This window comes from Coturnix japonica, chromosome 10 (genome assembly GCF_054131305.1).
Source record: "Coturnix japonica strain WE chromosome 10, WE-NBRP24, whole genome shotgun sequence".
NCBI lineage: Eukaryota > Metazoa > Chordata > Aves > Galliformes > Phasianidae > Coturnix > Coturnix japonica.
Genome location: NC_140672.1, coordinates 4366931 through 4381832, shown reverse-complemented (window position 1 = coordinate 4381832; position 14902 = coordinate 4366931). Strand labels below are relative to the sequence as shown.

At 46.5% G+C, this 14902-nt stretch overlaps 2 protein-coding genes across 2 annotated transcripts; one reads left to right on the top strand and one right to left on the bottom strand.

Annotated features, from left to right (window-relative positions):
• The first annotated feature begins 477 nt into the window (after window positions 1-477).
• Window positions 478-13003, top strand: LOC146759158 (olfactory receptor 1f45-like). The gene is made up of 5 exons (XM_085509911.1): window positions 478-1454; window positions 9298-9427; window positions 9489-9562; window positions 11350-11405; window positions 12888-13003. Exons 1-5 carry the CDS (start codon window positions 478-480, stop codon window positions 13001-13003), a joined length of 1353 nt encoding a protein of 450 aa, XP_085366037.1.
• A 492-nt stretch (window positions 13004-13495) lies between these two features.
• LOC146759157 (olfactory receptor 14C36-like) lies at window positions 13496-14508 on the bottom strand. Its single transcript, XM_085510259.1, has one exon. The coding sequence runs from the start codon at window positions 14500-14502 to the stop codon at window positions 13537-13539; it is 966 nt and encodes a 321-aa protein (XP_085366385.1). The 5' UTR covers window positions 14503-14508; the 3' UTR covers window positions 13496-13536.
• Between the last annotated feature and the right edge of the window lie 394 nt (window positions 14509-14902).

The following is a 14902-nucleotide window of genomic DNA, read 5'->3' as shown; positions in this document are numbered from 1 at the left end:
GAGCCTTTTATTCCTGCTTAAACATTTCTTATGGCATTTCAGTATTTGGTATCAAGGAAGGAGGTGCTCGTGCTGCACTTAATCTCCCTCTAGAATCACTGCATAGTTATTAAAAGTTATGCTTAATGTCACAATATGCACCAAGTCTTCCTAGAGGCCTCTGAGATGGAAGGCAGAAGTACAACGCCCAGCTAGATCCTAAAAGTGCTAATATTGTTAGGTTTTTGTCTTCAACTCTTATGATCTCCTATCTCAGAAAAGTTAAGCTTTTTGACTCATCACTTTACACTTAATATTATCTATATCTATATCATCTCTATCTCTAGATATTTACTTTTCCATTAGGTGATGCAAACTTGGAATTGTTTTTAAACTGCAAAACAGACCAAAACATCACCTTGTTCAGGAGGAAAATTAAAATTTTACTCTTATTTTTTTTCCAGGTACACCTGTGAAATCTCCACAAGGAAAGGTAAGATGCAGGGGGTCAACATGTCAACAGTATCTGAGTTTATTCTTGTAGGCCTTTCTGATGCTCCAGAGGTGCGTTTTCTTCTCTTTGTGCTACTTCTCAGTATCTATTTGGCCACCATGGCAGGCAACATCACCGTCCTCATTGCCATTAGGACAGATGCTCGCCTTCACAACCCCATGTACTTCTTCCTTGGCAACTTATCCTTACTGGATATCATATGTCCCACCATCACAGTGCCAAAGATGTTGCAGGCCTTGCTGTTGGGGAACAAGGCAATTTCATTCACTGGTTGCATGCTCCAGCTCTTCCTCCTCATTGATGTTGTAGGCACCGAGATTTTTCTCTTGGCTGTGATGTCATATGACCGTTACATTGCCATATGCCACCCACTGCGGTACATGAGTATTGTGAGTATGAAGCTGTGTGCTCACCTCACCATTGGCACTTGGGTAATCGGGTTTTTTAATTCTCTTTTACACACCTCTCTGATTTTTACGCTCTCTTTTTGTGACTCGAACAAGGTTGACCAGTATTACTGTGACATACCCCCTGTTCTGGCACTCTCCTGCTCACCCACTGCCAGCCGGGAGTTGGTGACTCTCACAGTTGCTGGGATCCTTGGAAGCAGTGCCTTTGCAGTCACTCTCATCTCCTATACCCACATCCTCTTTGCTGTCCTGCGCATGAACTCTGCCAAGAGCAGCCACAAAGCTTTTTCCACGTGCAGCGCTCACTTGACAGTGGTAAGCCTTTTCTATGGGACCACCATCTGCACGTACGTACGGCCTTCCTCCACCTACTCACCTCACCAGGACAGGATAGTTTCCATGCTATACGGGATCCTCACTCCCCTGCTAAACCCCATAATTTACTGTCTGCAGAACAAGGAAGTCCAAGGTGCCCTGGGGAGAGTGGTCAGCCAGGTGAGAACTGCTTTAAAGAAACGAGAGCATCTCTCCCCTGGACCCCAACCATTAAGGTAGGCACTGCTGCTTTGGACTTCTCTCGTCTTGCTTTAATCACACAGGAATTAGGCACAGGAATAGAAACCCCTGCTCTGTGCTTTACCTTCATGGGTGAAAGAGAGAGGTGTGCACCTCCAGAAAGCCAGCAGTGGCACAACGTGGGTCACCATGGAGTCACCATGGGAGTGTTCAAGAAACGTTTGGACGTTGTGTTGAGGAATATGATTTAGCTGGGAAGTATTGGTAATGGTTGGACTAGATGATCTTCTAGGTCTTTTCCAACCTTGATAATTCTGTGATTACGTGACCACCAGAGGGGGAGGGAACCTCTTTTGGTCACCTTCCTCCACTGAGCACAGAGCAAGCTTGGGTCTGAACCTTAATCTTAGACACAGGTGTTGAACGTTTCTCTTGCACTAAATGATACTGAAGGTGCGCTTACAGATGCACAGGCCTCTGTGTTAAAGCAGCTTATAGGACCAGTTCTTCTTCCTGACAGTATTGCTCCTGTGAATAAGAACACAAGCACATCCTCTGTGGGAGTCTGACTGGAGGGAAAGCTCCTGTGCCTTCATGTGAGTTCACCATTCTGGGTGCTCCTGACTGACATGTTGAGAATCCAGCTGCAGTGCCAACAAGCACATCTGGCCACAGTGTGCGCCACGTTTCTCAGTGTACCAGGCTCTGATTCAGCTTTCACATTTGTGGGATGTCAGACATGATGATGCTGGTCTGTTAGAAGGAATACTGGAAAATGCTATACAGTAGGTGGGGTGACAGGGAGGCTTTTTAGTCCTGCTGTTTCTGTCGCTTGCTGCTGAATAGCTGATGTGTTTTTGTTGTTTGCATATGGCTCCTTACTAAAAAGCAAATATCAAATACATTCTAAGTGGTCTTTTCTGTCATTCATGAACCTCCCCTGGAACAACTTGTGGCCATTTCCTCTATGCCTATCACTAATTACGTGGGAGAAGAGACCACTGCCCACCTTGCCACAAACTCCCTTCAGGTTGTTGTAGAGAGTGATAGGGTCTCCCACTGTCAATGCTCAGTTGAGTTAGAGAGCTCTCTTAGTTTCTTGTAGAATCAGAATAGTGTGTGTTTATTGTGCTCAACATACATCTTATATACCATTCACTTACAAGCAAGACATTCCTGTTCCTCTAACAGTTCCTCTAATCAGTTAATTGGTCCCAGCTTCTCCCAAACAACACTGATAAAGGATGAAAGGTTTCTTAAGAATAACAGGATTAACAATGCATATCAGTAGAACCTCCTGTCTACCCATGGATGCAAACAGACACTGCTTGCTCTTGTCTCACACTCTGGTCTTCCAGGGTTTCACAGTGATAAGGTCTACCAAAGAATCTATAAGCTCTTTGGTGACTTGCTCACAGTTACATCTACCCCCACATCCCACGAGCCACCCCTTTTTCCAGACAAATCAACCCATTTCCTTAGCTGCTCTTCATAAGGCTTGTGCTCCAGACCCCTCACCAGCTTTGTTGTCCTTCTCTGAACACGCTCCAGAGCCTCAATGTCTTATAGTGAAGAGCCCAAAACTGAACACAGTACTCAAGGTGTGGCCTCACCAGTGCCAAGAACAGGGGAATCATCTTCTCCATAGAATCATAGAATCATAGAATTACCCAGGTTGGAAAAGGCCTTGAAGATCATCAAGTCCAACCACAGCCTAACCAGAACCCTAACTCTAAAAACCCTACATTAAATCATATCCCTAAGTACCACATCAAAACAGCTCTTAAACACAACCAGGGATGGCGATTCAACCACCTCCCTGGGGATCCTATTCTAGTACTTAACTACCCTTTCTGTAAAGAAGTTCTTCCTAATATCCAACCTAAACTTGCCCTGGCACAACTTGAGGCCATTTCCCCTCATCCTGTCACTTGTCACTAGTGAGGAGAGACCTGCCCCACTCTCACTGTAAGAACCTTTCAGGAACTGGAAGAGGGCAATAAGGTCTCCCCTCAGCCTCCTTTTCCCCAGACTAAACAGACCCAGCTCCCTCAACCTCTCCTCATAGGGCTGATTCTCCAAGCCCTTCACGAGCCTCGTTGCCCTTCTCTGGACCTGCTCCAGTACCTCCATGTCTTTCCTGTGCTGAGGTGCCCTAAACTGAACACAGTACTTGAGGTGAAGCCTCACTGATGCTGAGTACAGGGGCAGGATGACTTCCCTAGTGTCACGGTTTGAACGAAAATCCACCTGCGTCTGTGACAGGGGGCTGTGGGCCACTCAGGGGCCCTAGGCCGAAAGGAAAAAAGTTAATTAGGAAAAGAAAACAGCAGCAACGATCTAAGGAGGCACACTTATTTACTAAATACTATATCGAAATACCGGATAACACAATATAATACAATATAATTGAAAACTGAGCTAACGAATCAAGCAAAATAGGAGAGAGAATGAGTCCCGAAACCGAGAGGCCTACTGTAAATCTAGGTGAAACGGCGAAGGCTCCCACACACTCCCCTGAACGCCAGAACTCGAAAGACGTCAGTCTAGCCTGCGACAGAGATAATATAGTGTCCAGGTCCCGTGGCCCATCTCTGACCGTGTTGTTCTCTGGGAGATGTAGTCTTCTTCTGTAAGTTTCAGATTCAGTAAAATTATTCATGCTTTATATGATGTTATGATGTGGAATACTGATAGTAAAATTACAAAATTATTAAACCATGACACCTAGTTCTGCTCACCACACCATTCCTGATACAAGCCAGGATGCCATTGGCCCTCTTGGCCACCTGGCCACACTGCTGGCTCATATTCAGCCGACTGTCCATCAGCACACAAAGGTCCCTTTCCATCTAGGAGATTTCCAGCCACACCTCCCCAAGCCTGTAGGGTTGCCTGGGGTTGTTGTATAGCCCAGCTAACTACACAATTTCTGATACAAGCCAGAATGCCATTGGTCTTTGTGGCCACAACGCTGGCTCACATTCAGCTGAGTATCAACTAACACCCCCAGTCCTTTTCTTCCATGCAGTCTTCTACCCATTCTGCCCCAGGCCTGCAGCGCTGCCTGGAGCTGTTGTCGCCAAAGTGCAGGACTCATCATTTGGTCTTATTGAACTTCATCCCATTGGCTTCAGCCCAGTAATCCAGATCCCTGTGCAGGATGTTCCTACCCCCAGGCAGACCAAACTGCTCCAACTGGGAGATTAAAGAGATTAAACAAGACAGGCTCCAATACCAACCCCTGAGGAACACTGATGAAAACATCAAAGAGAAGTGGCCCCAGCACTGAAACCTGGGGAATACCAGTCCTGAATGGCCTCCACCTGGGATAACTCCTTTCACCACAGGTCTTTGGTCACAGTTACCCACCCAGTTTTTCACCAGAGAAGCACACACACATCCAAGCCATAGGCAAACAGTTTCTTCAGAAGAACACTGTGGGGAACAGTGTCTTCATTAAAGTTTAGAGGCCAACAGCAACAGCTTTCCCCTCATCCACCAAGCTGGTCACCTTGTCATGATCATAGATCAGCTTAGTAAAGCAGTACTCGCCTTACATAACCTCATGTTGACTGGTCCCAGTCACTTGGTTGTCCCCTATGTGTTGCGCTACTACAATCAGGATGATCTGCTCTATAACCTTCTTGGCAACGAGGTCAGGCTGACAGGCCTATACTGTATCCTCCACCTGATCCTAATTGTTGATGGACATCACAGAATCACAGAATCACAGAATTATCAAGGTTGGGAAAGACCTACAAGATCATCTAGTCCAACCATTACCGATACTTCCCAGCTAAATCATATTCCTCAACACAACATCCAAATGTTTCTTGGACACTCCCATGGTCGGTGACTCAACCACCTCCCTGGGCAGTGCATTCCAATGCTTGACTACCCTTTCCGAGAAGTAATACTTCCTAATGTCCAGCCTGAATCTCCCCTGGCGCAGCTTAAAACCATTCCCTCTAGTTCTTTTCCAAGAACTCATTCAGCCATGGGGTTATCACAGGATATCAGTCTGTGACAGGGGGGCACAGTCTCAGCCCACCACCTCCTCGAGCCAAGTCCTCAGGAGATGCTGCCCCTCCAAGAACCCAAACTGCCCCAAAGGGAGGTAATATGGAACCAGAACACGAACTCTTTGACGGGCACTGCTCTGCATGATGTTGTGATGTGGAATACTGACAACAGAAAGCACAAAACCACAACACATACATATATGCAAATGTCCTTCTGGGCATGCTCAGTTGCATCTAAGGTGGTCGTATGTTCATTTACTTAATCCCCATTTTTCCACCCTCAGCCTCATCACAGAGGATTTTGGCTGATCCTTGGCTGTTTTTCCCCAGTTTGGTGGATTTCCATTGTTTGGGATGCAACAACAAGCAACTTTCCACCTTGGTGCACTGTAATCCAAAACAATATATAAGAAATCTGAGGAAGAAGCCCTTGTACCTGGTGGGTACAAAGATAAAAGCAGCCTATTTATGACTCTGGTGTGTCTTGTGAAGCAGAACTGGCGAGTAAAACAAGGCTGTTCTCACATCAAGATATGTTGAACATTTCAGAACTAGCACTCACTGATTCCTTTCACAAAGGACATCATCCCATAGGCATCTCAGATGCCTGTGTGGGGTCAGCTTCAGGCTAAGCACAAGAAGGACATGAACCAAAACATGCAGGTCATATTACCATACAAAGAGAGGCCAGCAGGAGCCACTGGATATACTGTAGTGTCTGTGAGCAAAAGCCATCCTGCCTCACCTGCTGTGCTGCCCATATGGGCAAACACTAAAGCACCCTTCACAATGCTGCCAAAAGTCTTTGGCACCATGTTCCATGGAAACTTCAAATTAAACAATGTGGGTTCCTGCTCCAAACACAAATAGACATTCTTAAATGCTTACGAGCAATTCAATGCTATCGCCGTCACTCTCACTGTTGCTATGTCTTTCATTATCACTATCACTATCACTATCACTATCACTATCACTATCACTATCACTATCACTATCACTATCACTATCACTATCACTGTCACTATCACAATACTCCTACGGTGCCATCAGTATGAAGCCATTGTTCCTGACACAGCATGCAGCTGCAACAAGCACCAGCTACGGGACATCTCCAATGAAAAAGAAAACCCCATGCCAACCTAATTGCTGCCATAGTATGAACACACCTGCTGCTGCAGTTCTCTAGGCACACACATTGCATCTGTGAGGTCATATGTTGTCACAGGTTAACTAGATTTACCTATGCCTGTGACAGGGGGGGCCACCCCATAGGCCCCCAGGCCTGGAAAGGAAGGGAAAAGGGGAATGGGAAATAAAGAACAGCAGCAGCAATCTAAGGAGGAAAACCTACTTTACTAAATATGATATCAGAATACAAGATAACACAATATAATATGGAACGCTTCCCACTCTCCAAGAAGTCCGAGAGAGAGAGCACTCCAGCCTGGGAGCGAGATTATATAGTGTCCTGGTCCCATGACTTATCCCTGACCATGATGTTCTCTGGGATATGTAGTCTTCTTCTGTGAACTGCATATTCAGTAAAATTATCCATGCTTTACATGATGTTATGATGTGGAATACTGATAGGAAAATTACAAAATTACAAAACCATGACATATGTTCCTTCACTTAATCTCTGTTTTTCCATCCTCAGCCTCATCACAGAAGTTTTTGGCTGACCCTGGGCTGTTTTTCCCCAATTTGGTGGATTTCCATTGGTTGGGATGCAACAATGAGCAACTTTCCACCTTGGTGCACTCTAATCCAAAACAATATATGAGAAATCTGAGGAAGAAGTCCTTGCATCTGATGGTTACAAAGATAAAAGCAGCCCATTATGACTCCAGTGTGTCTTGTGAAGCAGAATTGGTGAGAAAAACAAGGCTGTTCTCACATCAAACTATACTGAAATGGAAGTTTCAGAACTAGCACTCATTGACTTCTTTTGCTAAACAAAGATGTTGGTCCTTAAATTCATATACTGACCCCTATTTGCTTAGCTAACTAGTCTGTATCAGTATGAAGACAGATCCATAAGTAGGAAAGGAAAAATCAACACACACACACACACACAAAAAGAACAGAACAAACAAAAATAACCTATCACCAAAAGAAAACACACCCCAAAAATACCCCAAATAAGGCAAGATAAATATATGCATTCATAAGCATGACTTGGGCTAATGAAAATATTGGGTATCTTTTCTCATAGCAGGTATGAAGAACTTCTCAGTGACTCATTTGGAGCACTAATTGCTTCAGTCCCTACAGAGAAAAGTATTTTCAGAGCTGTTTGGAGCAGATATATTTGCTGGCTCTAGTTGTGCCCTCAGGCATTCACAGGTGGGACAGAGAACTGCAGCAGCAGGTGTGTTCATACTATGGCAGCAATTAGGTTGGCATGGGGTTTTCTTTTTCATTGGAGATGTCCCGTAGCTGGTGCTTGTTGCAGCTGCATGCTGTGTCAGGAACAATGGCTTCATACTGATGGCACCGTAGGAGTATTGTGATAGTGACAGTGATAGTGATAGTGATAGTGATAGTGATAGTGATAGTGATAGTGATAGTGATAGTGATAGTGATAGTGATAATGAAAGACATAGCAACAGTGAGAGTGACGGCGATAGCATTGAATTGCTCGTAAGCATTTAAGAATGTCTATTTGTGTTTGGAGCAGGAACCCACATTGTTTAATTTGAAGTTTCCATGGAACATGGTGCCAAAGACTTTTGGCAGCATTGTGAAGGGTGCTTTAGTGTTTGCCCATATGGGCAGCACAGCAGGTGAGGCAGGATGGCTTTTGCTCACAGACACTACAGTATATCCAGTGGCTCCTGCTGGCCTCTCTTTGTATGGTAATATGACCTGCATGTTTTGGTTCATGTCCTTCTTGTGCTTAGCCTGAAGCTGACCCCACACAGGCATCTGAGATGCCTATGGGATGATGTCCTTTATGAAAGGAATCAGTGAGTGCTAGTTCTGAAATGTTCAACATATCTTGATGTGAGAACAGCCTTGTTTTACTCGCCAGTTCTTTTGTTTTGGTGATAGGTTATTTTTGTTTGTTCTGTCCTTTTTGTGTGTGTGTGTGCGTTGTTTTTTTTCCTTTCCCACATGAATCCACATATGGATCTGTCTTCATACTGATACAGACTGTTTAGCTTAGCAAATAGGGGTCAGTATATGAATTTAAGGACCAACATCTTTGTTTAGCAAAAGAAGTCAATGAGTGCTAGTTATGAAATTTCCATTTCAGTATAGCTTGATGTGAGAACAGCCTTGTTTTTCTCGCCAGTTCTGCTTCATAAGACACACTGGAGTCATAATAGGCTGCTTTTATCTTTGTACGCACCAGGTACAAGGGCTTTTTCCTCAGATTTCTCATATATTGTCTTGGATTACAGTGCACCAAGGTGGAAAGTTGCTCATTGTTGCATCCCAACCAATGGAAGTCCACCAAACTGGGGAAAAACAGCCAAGGATCAGCCAAAATCCTCTGTGATGAGGCCCCTTTAGGGCCACCCTTGGGCACAATCAGCATGACTGCCCAGGCACTCACCACAGCAACTTCTGAGTCCGGCACTTGCACAAGTGGCCGTGGGGAGAGGAGTAGGAGAGAGTGTGAGAGAGATGCTCGCATCGGGGATCTCCAATGGCCGATCACCTCCAGCCCCAGCCCACATCCCCCACGGATGCTTCACCTGAGCTTCCACTGTGCAGCACAGGGCAGCGAGGAGCATCACGAGGCTGAGCGCAGCTGCCTTCATCTTCCTCTGTGCTCTGGGATCTGGGTGAGGCTGCAGGAGGCAAGGTCTGCATTTATCCTCCCAGATTCCCTCCCACTCCCCAGACGCCCCCGGGCTTGGCAGGCTCCCCTGACATGGACTGAGCCCTGCATGCAGCTGGCCCCTGCCATGGCCCCAGGAAACATGAGGAAGCCAGGGATCAGAGGAAGAACACTGAGTGCTGGGATCCTGATGGCATTGAGCCCAAATCCCCCATGTCCCAGCACTCAGCACACATGGCCTTTCTGTCCCCCAGGACCACCCAGAGATGACGCTGTCCCCATATCAAGGCTTTGTCCAAGGAGTCTTCCCCGAGTCCTGTCCAGTCCTGTGAGACTACAAGGTGTGAGGCTGATCCTTTGCGGAACTGTGACACAGCATTTGGGGACACTGGGAGGTGTGAGGATAACAGGGACATGGTCAGTGAGGAACTTAGGGAGATATTTGGAAGGCAAGGGGTCACAGGAATATGGGGACATGAAGATATGGGATCTTATGGCGCCATCTTATGGCTGCATGTATGGAGACATAATGGAGATATGGGGAAAAGGGGACATGCAGCCAAATGGGAACTTCTTGGTGATAGGGACCTGGAAGTTTGTAGGTGGGGCCATCAAAGCCAGGCTGGATGTTACTCTGGGCAGCCTGGTCTGGTGGTTGGTGACTTGCACTAAGCAGGGGGATTTAAACTAGATGATCATTGTGGTATTTTTCAACCCAGGCCATTCTATAATTCTGTGTGGGCAGTGGGGACAGTTGGGTGATGGGGACACATAGACACAGGGAGGTTGGCAGTGTTCACTCAGTGCCTTTGTCATCATGCTGGAGATCAGGAGTGAATTATAGCTTGGCTATAGTTGATGGGCTTCCTCCTCATTTATTGTTGCAAAACTCAAAGACCATGACTTTTACAATCATGGAATCTCAAAATCATGGATTACCTGAACCATGGAGTCACAGACTCATAGAATCAGCACACTGAGGAATCACAGAAGCACGAAATCACAGCACCATAGAACTATAGAGTCATAGCATCACTGGGGTGGGACAAGACCACTTCAGTCACATCAGGAGATGTGCCATGTATTTTCTGCTGTCTTTACATAGCCAAGAACAGAAGTCCCCATGTTACATCCAGAAATCTGCATTGCATGTCTGAGATCGCAGTAGTGCTGCCTCTGTCCATGAGGACAGTTTGCCATTAGGACATGCAGGCATGGAATCCAAGGCTGGGGGTGAAAATTGGCTGAAGGCAACTGAATAGGTTCTGAAGTCACTGGGCTGTGTGCCTGAGCTTCAGCAGAACAAAGGTGTCCTATGGGTTTTGTTCCTGTGATGATCCAGCCTCCTGTCATGGCTTCAGAGAAAGTGAGTCTTGCTGTATCTGGATGAAAGGAAATAAATAATAGAGAGCTGATAAATGGCTTAGAACTGCAAACAACTCAAAGATTCTACAAGGAAACATGATATGCCAATTTGAAGTGCTTCATCTGACAGAACAGCCAGCTGGTCACAGCTTTCACAGGGCATTTCCCATAAACAGGAGAGCTGCTGTGGGTCATCTATGAGAAGAGCACTTGAATGTTTACGTTGGAAATTGCCCAGAGAGCAGCCAGCTGGAAGAGTTTCCTTTGGGCTGATTCAACTCTGCGCAGTATTTGTCAGAGCTGATCAGTGCTGCCTCATTCACTACATTTAAATGTAATGTGTCATTATCCCTACTCTGGTGTTCTTTTGGAAAGAACCAATCAATTTTCTGTGCTGCCATTAGTGCGGAATCGAGACTGAGGTGAGGTACAGACTGTCTTTGAGATCAATTCAAAGCAGGTGGATGAAACTTGATAGCAATTTCATGTGAAAGGTTCTCCTCAGGAAAACCCCTTGGCTGGATTGATGACATCTAAAAAGAAATACTCAGGCTTTTGAAACAGTCAAACACTGAACAAGTGAAATGTGACATGGTCTGAGTTCTCAGGCTGCTCAGACAACAGCCTCCCCTGCAGTGATCTACCCATCACGGCATTATTTAGGTTAGAAATGACCTCTCAGGTCAACTAACTGTTAACTCAGAGCTGTCAAGTCCACCGCTGAACCCGTATCTGTGACATGTCATCCAGCACCCTGCTGGGCCCTGAACTTGTGGTGCTGGGGAACGGGTGTAGGGACTTCCATGGTACAGCATGTTCTTGGTTGCACTTGATGACCTCAGAGGTCTTCTCGTACCAAGATGATTCTGGGATTCTAGGACATTCAGGTTCCATCACGATAGTAGGATTCTCATATTTGATGTTGTTTCTCCAATTCTAGATTTCTAGGATTCTAGAGCTGTATGAATGTAGAAATTCCAGCACATAGGATTCTTCCTTTGTAGGATTCTTTATTTTTCCTTTTCTTAGGTTTGTAGGATGGTTGGACTCTGTTTCTTAGATTCCTAGATTTCTCTGGCAGCCTGGAAAGCAAATGGGATCCTGGGCTCCATCAGGAGAGGGGTGGTCAGCAGGGATAGGGAGGTGATTGTCCCTCTCTACTCTGCTCTTGTGAGGCCCCATCTGTTGTACCGTGTCCAGGTGTGGAGCCCTCAGTACAAGAAAGACATGGAGATTTTGGAAAGGGTCCAGAGGAGGGACACGAAGATGATCAGGGGGCTGGAGCACCTCCCCTATGAGGACAGGCTGAGGGAGTTGGGTTTGTTCAGCCTGGAGAAGAGAAGGTTGCGGGGTGACCTCATTGCAGCCTTTCAGTACCTGAAGGGAACTTACTCCCAGGAGGGGAGTAAACTCTTCGAAAGGGCTGATAATAGCAGGACTAGGGGGAATGGTTTTAAGTTGAAAGAGGGAAGATTTAGGTTGGATGTTAGGGGAAAGTTCTTTACTAGAAGAGTGGTTAGGTCCTGGAACAAGCTGCCCAGGGAGGTTGTGGATGCCCCGTCCTTGGAGGTGTTCAAGACCAGGTTGGACGGGGCCCTGGGCAACCTGATCTAGTAAATGTGTATGTTTGGTGGCCCTGCTAGGAAGGGGGGTTGGAACTACATGATCCTTGAGGTCCCTTCCAACCCGGTCATTCTGTGATTCTGTGTAATGGGTCGCTGCGCCCCCTGGTGGCCGCCATTGGTTCTGCGGGCTGCGGCCCCAATGTTCCGGGCTCTGCACCACTGTGTCAGAGCACCGCCGCTGCGAGGAGAGCAGTGGCAGCTGTGAGCTGCTCCCTGAGGAGATCCTTTGCTTCTGCATGGAATGTGAACCTTCCAACCAACTTCCCATTACGTGTTGCTGCCATATGACAGATGACAGCAGAGGGGCAGTCTGACAGAATGCCTTCTGACATGGATGTGCACATGAAGCAAATGTGTGCCATTGAATTCCTCCAAGAAGAAAAAGGTTGCACTCGTTAACATTCAGCAATGTTTGCTGAATGCCTCTGGAGACCAAACTGTGTTTGTGAGCAGAGTGCATCAGTGGGAGGTGTTTTTCAGCAGTGGTAACGGTGGACCACCTTCTCTGGTGCAGATACTTACGAGCAGGGCATGTAGGCTCACTTTCCTTAGCTTCAGACTCCCATCTCTGTTCTCCAGGCTTCTCCTGACCACCTCATGTCAGTCATCTCATTATTGGCAGCTTTCTACCTACATCCCTATGCTCTGGAATTTCTCCTGTAGGACCTATCAGAGCTCTGTGCACAGTTCCTCTTCCACAGAACATCCTGGAGGCTGTGACCACCTCTGTGTACAAAATGGAAGAAGCCCTGAAGGAAGCTTGGAAACTTCTGACATGATAACAAACATTCAAGAACTTTTCCAGTGAAGGGTCTAACAGGGAATGAGGAAGAAAGGATCTGACAACCAACGTACAAACCAGCTGCTGCTGCTGGACACTCAGAGGCACCGTCAGATGTGAGCCTGAAAACACAGACCCCAGCCAGAAGCGCAGGGATGGCCCATCATTTGTTGATCTGTTGGAGGATGAAGTCATTGCACAGTCTGATGAACAGCTGTGTGCTTCCTGCTGGACTGTGGGTTTCTGAGAACATCTGACCCCAACAGCCCCAGAAATGTCTCACCTGAAGGAGGACAGTCAGAGTGACTGCATGACCTTTATTATGTTATGGTTCACAGAGAGCATGTTTCGCTATATACAGCATGTCTGGGCTACACTACAAAGGTACAAGATGAACAGGAATTGATTTCAGAAATGACTTTGTAATGAAAAGCATTACAATACAATTTTTAAAAAAATAAGAATAAATTACACATATAAAATGGCACAAAATAAACAATAAAAGAGAGCTTGATTCATTAAAAAGCTGCATTACAAGTCATGAATTTTAAAAGATGGGCAGTTCAATGCTATTGAAACACATTTGGTTATCACTTTCCTCACTGCATCCTTGACCTCCTGGCTCCTCATACTGTAGATGAGGGGGTTCACTACTGGAGGCATCACTGAGTAAAGAAATGCCACCATCAAATCCATGGATGGGGAGGAGAATGAGGGGGGCTTCAGGTAGGCAAAAAAGGCAGTGCTGAGAAATAGGGAGACCACAGCCAGGTGAGGGAGGCACGTGGAGAAGGCTTTGTGCCGTCCCTGCTCAGAGGGCATCCTCAGGACAGCAAGGAAGATCTGCACATAGGACACCACTATGAAAACAAAGCACCCAAAGCATAAACTGATAATAAAAATGAGAAACACAACTTCCCTGATGTAGGAGCCTGAGCAGGAGAGCTTGAGGATCTGGGGGATTTCACAGAAAAACTGGTTCACAACATTGCCTTGGCAGAGAGGCAGTGAAAACGTAATGGCAGTGTGCAGCAGGGAATTGAGAACCCCAGTGCCCCAGGCAGCTGCTGCCATGGTGGCACAAGCTCTGCTGTCCATTAAGGTCCCGTAGTGCAGGGGCTTGCAGATAGCAACATAGCGGTCATAGGACATGATGGTGAGAAGGGAATACTCTGCTGAGATGAAGAAGACTACGAAAAAGACCTGTGCAGCACATCCTGCATTGGAGATGGCCCTGGTGTCCCAGAGGGCGTTGGCCATGGCTTTGGGGAGAGTGGTGGAGATGCTGCCCAGGTTGAGGAAGGCCAGGTTGAGGAGGAAGAAGTACATGGGGGTGTGCAGGCGGCGGTCGCAGGCTACGGCTGTGCTGATGAGGCCGTTGCCCAGGAGGGCAGCCAGGTAGATGCCCAGGAAGAGCCAGAAGTGCAGGAGCTGCAGCTGCCGCGTGTCTGCCAATGGCAGCAGGAGGAACTCACTAATGGAGCTGCTGTTGGGCATCTGCTGTTGTTGGGCTTGGAGTCCTGCTCAGAGTGCAGAAAATAATGACAAGTCCAGACCACTCTCAGACACACTCCTCCTGCTATACTATAATAATTTTCCTTTCCCTTTGGAAAATGATCATTAAACTCCAGAATTTGAAGTTATTTTCATGAATATGAACCATCCCTTAAAGAGTAGAATATTAGGGAGCTCTTACTTTCTTCTCATATCCTAATCATATCCCATCCTCCTGGATATTTTCCTCTTTGCTGCAGCTGCTCCTTGAGACCCCAACCCCAGCATCTGTGCATGTCAAATCGTCTCAGAGAAATCAGCCTGTTTACAGGACAAATGAACTATTAATGTCTGCAGAAATCAACTATCACTGTAACTGACTGCATCCTTTTAGGAATGAGAG

Bases quoted from the DNA above. Each gene is read 5' to 3' on its own strand.
- LOC146759157 (XM_085510259.1), bottom strand. From the start codon at position 14,502: ATGCCCAACAGCAGCTCCATTAGTGAGTTCCTCCTGCTGCCATTGGCA.
- LOC146759158 (XM_085509911.1), top strand. From the start codon at position 478: ATGCAGGGGGTCAACATGTCAACAGTATCTGAGTTTATTCTTGTAGGC. The intron at 9,563-11,349 runs GTGAGACTACAA...CATGTCATCCAG, and splicing joins CCCGAGTCCTGTCCAGTCCT to CACCCTGCTGGGCCCTGAAC. The intron at 11,406-12,887 runs GTACAGCATGTT...TTTCTCCTGTAG, and splicing joins CGGGTGTAGGGACTTCCATG to GACCTATCAGAGCTCTGTGC.